We start from the raw sequence: 13,795 nt of genomic DNA on the forward strand, positions 1-13,795 counted from the left end.
GATTGCTATAGTTGACTATTCTGTTTTGTGAACCTAACCTATTCCACTGATCAAATAATCTATTTCTTAGCCAATACCAAATGGTTTTGGTGACTGCTGCTTTATAATATAATTTTAGATCAGGTACAGCTAGGCCACCTTCATTTGATTTTTTTTTTCATTAATTCCCTTGAGATTCTCGACTTTTTATTGTTCCATATGAATTTTGTTGTTATTTTTTTCTAGATCATTAAAATATTTTCTTGGAAGTCTGATTGGTATAGCACTAAATAAATAGATTAATTTAGGGAGTATTGTCTTCTTTTATTATATTTGCTTGTCCTATCCAAGAGCACTTAATATTTTTCCAATTATTTAAGTCTGACTTTATTTATGTGGAAAGTTTTTTATAATTTTGCTCATATAATTCCTGACTTTCCTTTGGTAGATTGATTCCCAAATATCTTATGCTGTCAACAGTTATTTTGAACGGAATTTCTCTTTGTATCTCTTGCTGTTGGATTTTGTTGGTGATGTATAAAAATGCTGAGGATTTATGGGGATTTATTTTGTATCCTGCTACTTCGCTAAAATTATGAATTATTTCTAATAGCTTTTTAGTAGAATCTCTGGGGTTCTCTAGGTGTACCATCATATCATCTGCATAGAGTGATAACTTGGTTTCCTCATTGCCTACTCTAATTCCTTTAATCTCTTTCTCGACTCTTATTGCCGAGGCTAGTGTTTCTAATACGATATCGAATAATAATGGTGATAGTGGGCAACCTTGCTTCACTCCAGATCTTACTGGGAAAGGTTCCAGTTTTTCCCTATTGCATATGATGCTTACTGATGGTTTTAAATATATGCTCCTGACTATTTTAAGGAAAAGTCCATTTATTCCTATGCTCTCAAGTGCTTTTATTAGGAATGGATGTTGGATTTTATCAAATGCTTTTTCTGCATCTATTGAGATGATCATATGGTTTTTGTTTGTTTGGTTATTGATATAGTCGATTATGCTAATCGTTTTCCTAATATTGAACCAGCCGTGCATTCCTGGTATAAATCCTACTTGGTCATAGTGTATTATCTTGGGGATGATTTTCTATAATCTTTTTGCTAATATTTTATTTAAGATTTTAGCATCAATATTCATTAGGGAGATTGGTCTATAATTTTCTTTCTGTTTTCAACCTACCTAGTTTTAGGTATCAGTACCATGTCTGTTTCATAAAAGGAATTTGGTAGGACTCCTTCAGTCCCTATTTTTTCAAATAGTTTATTTAGCATTGGAATTAATTGTTTTTTAAATGCTTGGTAGAATTCACATGTAAATCCATCTGGTCCTGGGGATTTTTTCTTAGGGAGTTGGTCAGTAGCTTGTTCTATTTCTTTTTCTCAGATGGGACTGTTTAGGATATTTACTTCTTCCTCTGTTAGTTTGGGCAAGCTATATTTTTGGAGGTATTCTTCTATTTCATAAATGCACCCTTTTCAGATTATGATACAATAAAAATTATATGTAATAAAAGGTGGGAAAACAGACCAAAAATTAATTGAAGACTAAATAATCTAATCCTAATAAGTTGGTGAAACAAATCATAGCAACAATAATTTCATCCACGAAAATAACCAAAATGAGATAAGATGCCAAAGCTTCTGAGATGCAGCAAAAATAGTTCTCAGGGGAATTTTTATCTCTCTAGCTCATGTGAATAAAATATAGAAAGAGAAGTTTAACGACTAAATATCAAATTTAAAAAATGAAAAATTCTGAAAAATCAAAGGATTAATAAAGAGGCAAATAAATGAGCAAAATTAAAAGATGATTTAATGAGAAAACCAACAAAATAGATAAAGATTTGGTTAATTTCCTTTTGAAAGAAGAAAACCAAATTTCCAGTATTAAAAATGAAAAGAGTGAACTTACTACCAATGAAGAGGAATTTAAAGCAATAATTAGGAGCCATTTTACCCAATTGTATGTCAGTAAACCTGATGAAGTAAGTGAAATGGATGAATACATACAAAAATATAGATTGCTCAGATTAGCAGTTGAGGGGAAAAAATTACTTAAATAGACCCATTTTTAGAAAATGAAATTGAATAAGCCATTAATGAATTCGCTAAGAAAAAAATCTACAGGGCCAGATGCATTTATAAGTGAATTCTACTAGACATGTAAAGGGCAGTTAATTCCAGTAGTATATAAACTATTTGGAGAAATAGGGAAAGAAAGAGACCTACCAAATCCCTTCTATGACACAGATTTGGGACTGATACCTAGCCCAGGAAGGGCTAAAATTATAAAATTATAGAACATTATATTAAATTACAGAATAATTTACCTAATGAATATTGATGAAAAAATCTTAAATAAAATCTTACAGTAACTTTTCATCAGGACTATACACAATGACCAAGTGAGATTTATCCCAGACCTGGTTCATTATCAGGAAAGCTATCAGCATAATTTACCACATTAATAACCAAGCTAACAGAAATCATATGGTTATTTCAAAAGATGCAGAAAAGCATTTGACAAAATACAATACCCATTCCTATTAAAAAACACTGGAAAGCATAGGAATAAATAGACCTTTCCTTCAAATGATTTTAGCATAAAACCATCAATAAGCATTATGTATAATAGGGATAAACATTCCCAATAAAATAGGGGTGAAACAAGGTTGTCCATTATCACTTTTGTTATTCACTATTGTACTAGAAATGTTAGCGGTGGCAATAAGAAGAAAAAGAAATGGAAGGTATTAGATAATAAGGAAGCAGAACTATCACTCTTTGCAGATGATACAATAGTATATTTAGAGAATCCACTAAAAAACTACTAGAAACAACAGCTTTAGCAAAGTTTTATAAAATAAACTCATGTAAATCATTGGCATTTCCATATGTTACCACAAAGCACAGTATCAAAAGATGGAAAGAGAAATCCCATTTAAAATAATTGTATATAATATAATATAAACTATTTGGGAGTCTATCCACCAAGACAAAGCCAGGAACTATATGAACACAATTACAAAACACTTTTCACACAAATAAAATCAGATCTAAACAATTGGAAGAATAACAAGTGCTCTTGGCTATACCAAGCCTATATAATAAAAATGACAATTCTACCTAACTTAATCTACTTATTCAGTGCTATGCTGTTCAAGCTGCCAAGAAATTATGTTACAGAGCTACAAAACATCAGAATAAAATTCATCTGGAAGAGCAAAAGATCAAGAATTGCAAGAATTATTGGGGGGAAAAAAGTAGCTATACCAGACCTAAAATTATATTATAAAGCGGTGGTCATTAAAACCATTTGGTACTGGCTAAGAAATAGAATAGTATGTTAATGGAATAGGTTAGGTTCACAAGACACAATAGTTAACGACTATAGTAATCTAATGTTTGGTAAACCCAAAGATTCCAGCTTCTGAGATAAAAACTCAGTATATGATCAAATTTCCTGGAAAAACTGGAAAGCAGAATGGTAGGAACTAGGCATTGGCTAATATCTAACACCTTAAACCAAGATATGGTTGAAATGAGTTCATGATTTAGGCATAAAGAGTGATATAAGTATATTAGGGGAACAAGATATATCTACTTCTTAAATCTGTGGGAAAGGGAGAACATTGTGTCCAAAGAAGAGCTAGAGAACATTATGAAATGCAAAATGGATAATTTTGAATATATTCAATTTAAATGATTCTGTACAAACAAAATTAATGCAGCCTAAAATTAGAAGGGAAGCTGAAAATTGGGGAGGGAAATTTTACACTCAAGGGTTCTGATAAAGTCCTCATGTAGTGAATTGACTCAAATTTGTAAAAATAAAAGTTATTTTCTCATTGATAAATGGTCAAATGATATGAACAATTACTGTTCATTGAACATTGCATATTAAAATGCATTAAGATAATCTTTGTGGTACTACCTCTTAGATTGGCTAAGAGGACAGGAACAGATAATGATGAATGTTGGAGGAATTGTGGGAAAACTGGGACACTAATGTATTATTGATAGAATTGTGAACTAGTCCAACCATTCTGGAAAACAATTTAGAATTATACCCAAAGGATTATAAAACTGTATAATACTTGTTGATCCAGAATACAACTACCAGGTCTATATCCCAAAGAGATCTTTTTAAAAAGGAAAAAGTTTTACTTGTACTAGTTCTTTTTATGGTGGCAAAGAATAAGTTGTGGTATATTAATGTAATTTTATTGTTCTATAAGAAATGATGTGCCAGTGAATTTCAGAAAAACCTAGACTTAAATGAAATGAGCAGAAGCAGCAGAGCTTTGTACATAGTAACAGCAACATTGTATGATGATCAACTATGAATGAGTTAGGTATTGTCAGCAATATAGGATTCATGTTAGTTCCAAAGGACCCATGAGAAAAATGCTGTTCAACTCCAGAGAAAGAATAGATTGAGTATGAAGGCATATTGAAACATAAAATTTTCACTTTTTTTTTCTGGTGTTTTCCTTTTATTCTGTTTTTTTTCTTCCTTTTGCTACACATGACTAATATGGAAATATTTTATATAATTTCACGTACATAATCTATATCAAGTTTTTACTGTCTTATGAGGGAGCAAGGAAAGAGCTAGAAAATTTGGAACTCAAAAGTGAATCTTAAAATTGTTAATTATATGTAAATGGAAAAAATAAAATACCATTTGAAAAGAAATTGAAGCCAGGGGAGATTTTTCCAATGTTCCTAGATTTTACTCCCCATCCCATGTTCTTGAGCAAGACACTCTTACTTGTTGTTCCTCAAATTAGATGGTTCATATCCCATTTTCAGGTATTTCTTCTCACTGTCCCCATTGCCGGCCATCTTCTTCTTTATCTCTTGCTTTCCTGACTTCCTTTTAAGTGTTGGTTAGATTTCTGTATTTTTCAGGAAGCCTTCCTCAATTGTTCTTAATTCTATTACCTAATCTTTGTTAAATATTTCCTGTTTATTTTGTTTTCTCTCCCCTTAAATTATGTACTGCTTAAGAGTAAGGAATGTCTTTTGATTCTTTTTGTGTCCTTAGCAGTTTGCAGAGTGCCTGGCATATAGTTAGGTGCTTTATAAATGTTTTTTGATTGATTGGCCCTGAGATTGAGGCCTTGTTGTAGGTGTGAACTTTAGCTGTGACTTGAAGAAACAAAAGGAGCTAGAAGACAGAAATGAGGGAGAAAATTATAGGTTTCTGGACAGCCAATAAAAATGCTTAGTCAAGAAATGGAATGTCTTATGTCAGGAATAGCAAGGACTCTATTCTTATTGTATTTCTGAGTATGTTGAAAGGAGAGTAAAGGAGAAAGGTAGAAGATGTCTGGAAAGTTAAGAAATTGGTTTATAAAGGGCCTTAAAGCCATTAGAAGTTGGATGTAATAGTGGAGTCACTGAAGTTTATTAAGTACTGCAGTGGGTGACCATGTTCAGACCTGTGCTTTAGGAAGATCAGCTTGAGAGCTGAGTGGAGATTTCGAAAATTTAAAAGGGGACCAGTTTAAAGACTTTTGCAATAATTCAGAGCATGAATTTGCAGTAGGAGAACAGGTTTGATAATTTGAAGGAAAAGGATTTTATTACATATAATGCAGGATAGGATCAGTCAGCGTTAGGGACCTCGTTGATCTAAGGGACTATTCAAGGATGGATATTTTTTAGTGAAAAGTAAGGAGGAGAGATGTTTACTCTTTGCTCATTGGTTAAATCCTCTCAAGAGAACTGTTTCCTTCCCAATTATTGGCCAAATTTTGACAAAAACAAGAAATAAAAACATGTAGCAGGATTCAAGCTTCCTGGCATCCTGCCTACTAGAACCCAAGCTCTTTGCATCTGAGTGTGTTTAGCCATGTCCTGTCTACTAGAGCCCAAACCCCCTGTACCTGTCCTAATAGCCAACAATAATTTGTTTTTCTTTCTTGTGCCTAACTACAAACCAAGGCCCTGCTGAAACCTATTTCATCATGTTGAGAGCTGGCAACACGATGGTGGTAATACCAGAGAAGAGAAGGCAACTGGAGATACTATAGTAAAATCAATAGAATTTGATGAATGATTAGTTATACTGGAGTGATTGAAACATCAAAATTTTGAAGCTTTGTGACCTAGAAAATTGTAAGAGGGAAATAAAGAAGAATGAGAGAGTTTGGGGGGAAAGATGATGAATTTGGTTTTGGAGATGCCAGGCAATTATTGATGCTTGACTGTAGGTCAGTAAAAAAATTGGGGTTGAACATGAACAATTTCTTAATATATATCTAGAAAACATTAAAAAAAATTGCTTTCTTCTTTCCTAATTGTATCTTTATTCCTTTTTTTAAAGTAGATCAAATCATCCTAAAACATAGCTATCCCTCACATTCAAAAATATTTTATGCTCATTACAAGTTTATCTTAATTTGTCCCCTGAATTTGAAGGAAAGTGGTATCAGTTGCATTTTTCTGTCTACTTTCTTTTGCCTTGCTTTTCCTTGTGAACTATGGCAGGTATTTTTAAGAATAGCAAGCTAGGTTTAGAGGTATGTTCTGTAGTTATAGAATAGACAAATTTGGGGGATCTAATTTTGTTAATTTTGGGGACCAAATCTTCTCTTAGAGGTTAATTTACCAGTTGTAAGACAGCCATAAATATTAGAGGCCAGACTTTACCTCTTATCTTCCTGCCTTTTAGTCTAGCTTTTTATCTACTATGAGGCATATGTTAGTGAGGGACTAGTAATGAGATTTTGAGAAACTAAAAGACAAATTCTTTCCCTAATTTTTTTCCCCTTCCCTTCCTCTCACCCTGTGTTTTTTTTAAAGCAATGTCTAAATATTTTTGACATCATTTAACATCTATTATTTGGATGCCAGATCTAAATTATACCTGATTATCTTAAAACAGTTGCATTTTTTGGTCCGAATAGTTCTTTGATAAGAAAACTGTCCATACTTGTTTATTTGTAGAAAAGAAAAAGTCATATTATTTCTAAAATGACGTGGATAATATTTTATTTTTCAGTGTTTTACATGTATGAAAAGTGTTAACTGATTTTATATAATGATAATACCATCCCAAAGAAATGAAGCTTTGTGTTAAAATAAATTAATTGTGTTTTGTGCTGGTTCTTACAGTAATGACATTTATGTATGAGTTTATTAGTTTTATGTGCCTACTACTACCTTCTGTTTAAAATAATTTGTGTTTGTTCATTTAGGATATTATTCTTTATCTGATAATTTGAGAAAATCCTAGTTGAATTATGTTGCCATATTATGTCTTCAATAGGGCATAAAGTCAGTACACATGCTTCAGTAATATCTGGTTGTTTTACCCTTATGTTTCTAGTTGGCAATTTGAAATTATGGCTTCAACTGCACTTTAAATATGTGATAATAGCATGTGTTCCTAATAAGGGCCAGTACCATTTTGTTCATATACTGTGAATGGTTGTCACTCATATATGACAAATGTACCTTCATCTGCTTCTGTGATAGCCCCCTAAAAACCATACCCTCAAATCAGACCGATGAAATTAGCTGCTGTGTAAATTGTGTGTCTGAGTGGTTCATTATCTAATCACCGTCAGAACCACAGTGATAAAGTAGATTGAAGCAGAGAAAAGGTCTGCCAGATGATTTCAGGCCTTGTTTCCTCCCTTCATTCCCACCCTCCTCCAAAACCTGTTTTCCTTGGAAACCTTAATAGTACAGTTTAGAACTTGAGAATTTCTTGCTGGAACTTCAAACATCTTAATGTTTAATGGAACATTATATTAGCATAACAGTAAAATCCTCATTTTAAAGCTTATAATTTCAGGTATTGGAATCAGTTTTTTAATTGCCAAACTTGTTTTGAGGTACTTTGTTTATAGCTAATGCACAGTTGTGATACTAAGTATGCTATTGAATTACAAAAAAAAATTTACATTTATAGTTATTATAATGTAATGCTATATCATTTGTAAGTTGGATTTCTTTTCTCTTTCATGTTTTAGGATCATTTGAGGATGATGATATTACTCATATAGAAGGAAGTGTAGATCCTGTTCGAGACATAGAAATAATACATGAAGAGCTCCGACTTAAAGATGAAGAAATGATTATGCCCATAATAGATAAACTAGAAAAGGTAGCTGTGAGAGGAGGAGACAAGAAATTAAAACCTGAATATGTAAGTAAACACATATAGTTATTTTGTATTCAATTTCTGTGCTGCCTTTTGTTAAAGATGTCATCCTACATGTCCAGTGTTCTACATGTACTTTAAAGTGATTAAAGGTCATGTGATAATTCTATGAAAAATCATTAGAGTACCAACTACATTGTCTGTTGGTAACTTAAAGCCTTGGTGTCTAATTAGAGTGTTGTTTCTAAACTGCCTTTAGTTAAAGTGATGTGAGATTTTTTTTTCCCCATTGAGCAAATATATGAATGATTTTATGTTGAGATTTTGAGAAGTGTATCTCTATTTCAGAAATAATTTGTGTGGGAAGCTAACCATCTATTCCTAATGAAGATCAAAGGCAGAATGAGAGTTAGTTCTTTAAAAAAAAAATTGAAGTGAAAATTAATGTAAACATATATAATTATTAATACTTTTTTTCCTACAAAGTAATAATCACAAAACTTGAAAATTGAATGGCAACTTAGTGGCATTCTGGTTACCAAAAAGTCCCACTCAGAAAACTCACTATAACATATCCAAGAAATTCATGTGGGCCAAGTTACTTGAATTCATCAAGGGGCAATTTGGTGCTCTCTCGCTACCTTCTTATTTTGAGAATCAGCATCCTATTGGTAATTTTTCTGATGCGTAGCTCATTTTTATTGGCAGAAAAAAGATAAGTTACAAAATAGAATAGCTCCACATTTTCCCCTTTATCATTTATTATCTGATCTACTCCCAAATAAAATTCTTGTCCCTCTATTTTCTTCCAACATAGCTTTTAAAAAACTCCTTTTCTAGTCTTCACCAGCTTCAGTTTATTCTGAGCATTTAACATTCTTGACACTATTTTTACAGGTGTACATTATGCCCTTATCAGCCCTTCTTACCTGGCCTTGATTCATTCTTTTCAAATTATGTGTATATGTGTATGTACATACATACATACATTCATATGTATGTATGCACATGTTGTACTTTGTACACAGATATCTCTTTAGATAATATTTCTTTTTCTTCTCAATGAATTTTCCCTTGTATATTAAGAATGTATTCTGGAACATCTTCTGTTTCTCCTGGGCTGACTTTCTGTGTAGTATTTTACTGTGTAGAAGATCATGCAATCTTTGTGACTGGGTCAACTACAAATGAATATTAACTCATTTCAACTGGCCCCTCACTGAAACAAGGTAGTCCTTTTAATTCTGATTCTCTTTCCTACTTCCAATACAGTATCTTTTTTAAAGGTTTTTTTTTTTTTCTTTTTCCTTTGACTTTTCAAGCTTCCTTTTCAAGCTTTAGAAAATAGTGGCTTTTTATTACTTGCAAGCTTTAATCTCTCCCTAAATGCTATTTCTTTTCTGTTGCCTTTAAATACACCCAGGTTTTTCTTATTACAAAACTCTTATTAGACTCTGTCTTGTTAAACTAGTATTCTACATCTCAAACAGTCAGTTAATAAGTTATTTATTAAGCATTTCCTAGGTGCAATGAAAAGTGCTCAACATTTTGAATAAGATGACAAAAGTGATACAGTCCATTCCCTAAGGGAGGTTACATTCTAACAAGGGAGATAATAGGTACAAAACATATACAAAACATTTATGGAAGGTTAACTTTGGAAGAGAATTGGTAGTTAGGCAACCAGATAAGCTCTTATACAGAAGTATTTTCTTTCACAAATTCTAGAATTGTTGAGAATGCATGATCTCTGCTTCTCCTCTGAGAAAGCTCTGATTTCTGAGGTTTTCTGAAATCTAATTTTGAATACCTAACTCTTCTCTCCTAGTTATCTTTGGTCTTTTATTGTCAAAATCTAATGTCCTTTTCTTTCTCAACTAATCTTTATCATTTGACAGTCTTGACTACTGTTGCCTGATTCTCTTCTCTATAGCATTCAATTTTTTTAATAAGATCTCATCAGTTCACATGCATCTGTACTTTGAAGGGATGTGTGTGTATGTATTTATATAGCCTGAGTCTCTTTCCTATTCCCAAATACATTATCACTAATTGTCTAGTAGATATTTGAAATTGAATGTATTGTAAGCATCTCTGTATTTTTATGGCTAAAACAGAACTTATTATATTGTAGATGATTGTTTATTTATAGAACCTTGAAAAATCAACTAACAAACTAATTAAAATAATAAGAAATTTCTACAGTTGCAATATCTAAAATAAACCTTATGTAGATCAATAGTATTTTTATGTCTCTAATAAAATCCATAAAGAAGAGGAAATTCTATTTTAAATAAATGTAGACAACATAAAATAGTTGGGATTCTGCCTGCCAAGAGACAAATAGTAGCAACAATAATTAAAAAATTAAAAAATATCCTTCACACAAATAAAGACAAATATAAGGGGAAAATATTAATAACCAATAGATAGATGAAGCCAATAGTAAAAAAAATTAAAATACTGCTTGAATAAATTTATTAATTAACTGCCTTATCAGTCAAACTATCAAAGCATTATTTTATATAGGAATAAAAAAAATTTAAGAAGTCATTTGCACACCCTGTTTGTAGTGGCTAGAAACTGGAAATTGAATGGATGCCCATCAATTGGAGAATGGCTGGGTAAATTGTGGTATATGAATGTTATGGAATATTATTGTTCTGTAAGAAATAACCAGCAGGATGAATACAGAGAGGCTTGGAGAGACTTACATGAACTGATGCTGAGTGAAATGAGCAGAACCAGGAGATCATTATACACTTTGACAACTATATTGTATGAGGATGTATTCTGATGGAAGTGGATTTCTTTGACAAAGAGACCTAACTGAGTTTCAATTTTTAAATGATGGACAGAAGCAGCTACACCCAAAGAAAGAACACTGAGAAACGAATGTGAACTATTTGCATTTTTGTTTTTCTTCCCGGGTTATTTTTACCTTCTGAATCCAATTCTCCCAGTGCAACAAGAGAACTGTTCGGTTCTGCAAACATATATTGTATCTAGGATATACTGTAACATATCTAACATATATAGGACTGCTTGCCATCTAGGGGAGGGGGTGGAGGGAGGGAGGGGAAAAATCAGAACAGAAACGAGTGTAAGGGATAATGTTGTAAAAAAAATTACCCTGGCATGGATTCTGTCAATATAAAGTTGTTATAAAATAAAATAAAATAAAATATTAAAAAAAAAAAAAAGGAAGTCATCTGCACATACAGAAAGCCAAGAATATTAAGGGAAAATAAAATAGAATCAGAAGACTGAGAAAAAAAATCTTTGCTGCAGGTTTCTCTGATAAAGTTATTATTTCTAAGATATATTAAGAATTGAGTCAAATTTACAAGAAAAAGATCCTTTCTCCAGTGGGAGCTGAGGGGGAGAGGATTGTCAAAAGATAGGAATAGGTAGTTTGCAAAGGAATAAATCTAAGCTATCAATAATCATATGAAAAAATGCTCCAAATCACGGATAATTAGAGAAATAGAAAATTAGAATAACTCTAGTACTTGTTTTAGATGACATATAAAGAAAACAATAAATGATGAACAGGCTATGGGAAAACAGGTACATTCCCACACTAATGTGTTGGTGGACTTGTGAACCAAACCTTCTGGAAAGCAATTTGGAACTACATCCATAAAGCTATTATATTTTCTCTAGCAATGGAAATAGCAATACCCTCTCAACTAGGGAGCAGAGAGATCAAAGAAAAAAGAAAATGACAAATTGTCCTATTTGATGTTTATTAATATCAGTTACCCCTTCCAATTTCTTTCCTTTTCCTAGGCTTTTATATCCAGATTGTTGTCTTTCCTTATCTCTACTTTTGCCAAATTCTTTGGAAAGACTTTCTTGATCTCTCTGTTACCCCTAATTTTTTGTTTGTCTTTGTATAATTTGTGTCTTTATTCTTCAGTAAATCTTAAGTAGCATAAGGCCTAGGAGGAATTTAAATTCAAAGCTTGCTTCTACATTGCCTAGTCTAGTGCTTTGCACATGAATCTTTAAAGAATGAATATGTAAAATCAAATTCAATTATATTGCAAAATTGGGAATGGGTAAAGGTGGTGAGGATTATATTGGAAGTTTGATATCAGGAAAAAAATGAAGTAAAACAAAGATTTTCAGGGTACATAAAAGTTTTACATCTTTATATCACAAATATGTCACTGCTACTTTACGAAATGAACTGATATTGCAAATAATTAGAAATTGAGAAGATTCCCATCTGTTGGAGAATGGTTGAACCAAATGGTGTATATGATTGGGATTAAATGTTATTGTGCTGTAAGAAATGAAAAGTAGGATGGTTTCAGAAAAACCTAATAAATCTTATATGAACTGATGCAAATTGAATTGAGCAGAACCAGGAGAACATTGTATACTGTACACAGTAACATCAGTATTATAAAGTTGATCAGCTATGAACTTCATAGCTATTCTAATCAAGATACTGATCCAAGACAGTTTTGAAGGACTCATGATGTAAAATGCTATCCATCTATACAGAGAGAAAACTACTGAACTCTGTGTTCAGATTGAAACATACTTAAAATAAACAAAAGCCTTCAACATGGCTGATAAATAGATTTTGTATAAATTCACATGTAAAATTGATATAATATTGCAGGAAGGAAAAAGAAAATTTGGAAAAGGGCAATTTTTAAAAATATAATTGAGAAATGGTTAACAAAATAAGTAAAAATATATTTTTAAAAAGAAATTAACCAATAGGCACTAGAAATAGCACAAAATAACTTCACAGAAAGTGATATTAAATACATTTTAGAACAAAAGAAAAAACTTGTCATTGATATGGGAGCAGTATGATCATGTAATGCATAAAGAAACAATTGGTTTAAATAACCAACAGGATGATTTCAGAAAGCCCTGGAAAGACTTACATGAACTGATGCTGAGTGAAATGAGCAGGACCAGAAGATTATTATATACTTCAACAACAATACTATATGATGATCATTTCTGATGGATGTGGCCCTCTTCAACAATGAGATATGAACCAAATCAGTTCCAATAGAGCAGTAATGAATTGAACCAGCTACACCCAGCAAAAGAACTCTAGGAGATGACTATGAACCACTACATAGAATTCCCAGTCCCTCTATTTTTGTCCACCTGCATTTTTGATTTCCTTCACAAGCTAATTGTACACTATTTCAAAGTCCAACTCTTTTTGTACAACAAAATAACTGTTTGGACATGTATACATATATTGTATTTAACTTACACTTTAACATATTTAACATGTATTGGTCAACCTGCCATCTGGGAGAAGGGGTGAAGGGAAAAGTTGCAAAGGGTTTTTGCAATTGTCAATGCTGAAAAATTACCCATGCATATATCTTGTAAATAAAAAGCTATAAAAAAAAGAAACTATTGGTTTAAAAAGAGTTTAGAGAAAGTTTGCAAAGAGATCAAACAAATAAAAATCATTCAAATAGTATTTAAAGATAAAAGTAAAAGGATAATAAATAAAAACTATTTATAGTGTGAAGAACAGTGGAGATAATGACTTGTGATATATCACAGTTTTGGAAAAACTTACAAAGCAAGTAGATATGGAAATAAAGAGGATGAAGAAAACATGCATTAAGTGGGTTATATATTAGCAGTAGAACTGTGAAAGAATTGTGGGGTTATTTAATTTCC

At 31.9% G+C, this 13,795-nt stretch overlaps 1 protein-coding gene across 1 annotated transcript in view; it reads left to right on the top strand.

Annotated features, from left to right (window-relative positions):
* Nucleotides 1–13,795, top strand: part of OLA1 (Obg like ATPase 1) — a 234,796-nt gene that overhangs the window by 121,926 nt on the left and 99,075 nt on the right. The window contains exon 5 of the mRNA XM_051991094.1: nt 7,989–8,164. Coding sequence (XP_051847054.1) covers nt 7,989–8,164 — 176 coding nt within the window. The remainder of the gene's footprint in view (nt 1–7,988; nt 8,165–13,795) is intronic.

The sequence above is a fragment of the Antechinus flavipes genome, chromosome 3, assembly GCF_016432865.1.
Source record: "Antechinus flavipes isolate AdamAnt ecotype Samford, QLD, Australia chromosome 3, AdamAnt_v2, whole genome shotgun sequence".
NCBI classification, from domain to species: Eukaryota; Metazoa; Chordata; class Mammalia; order Dasyuromorphia; family Dasyuridae; genus Antechinus; species Antechinus flavipes.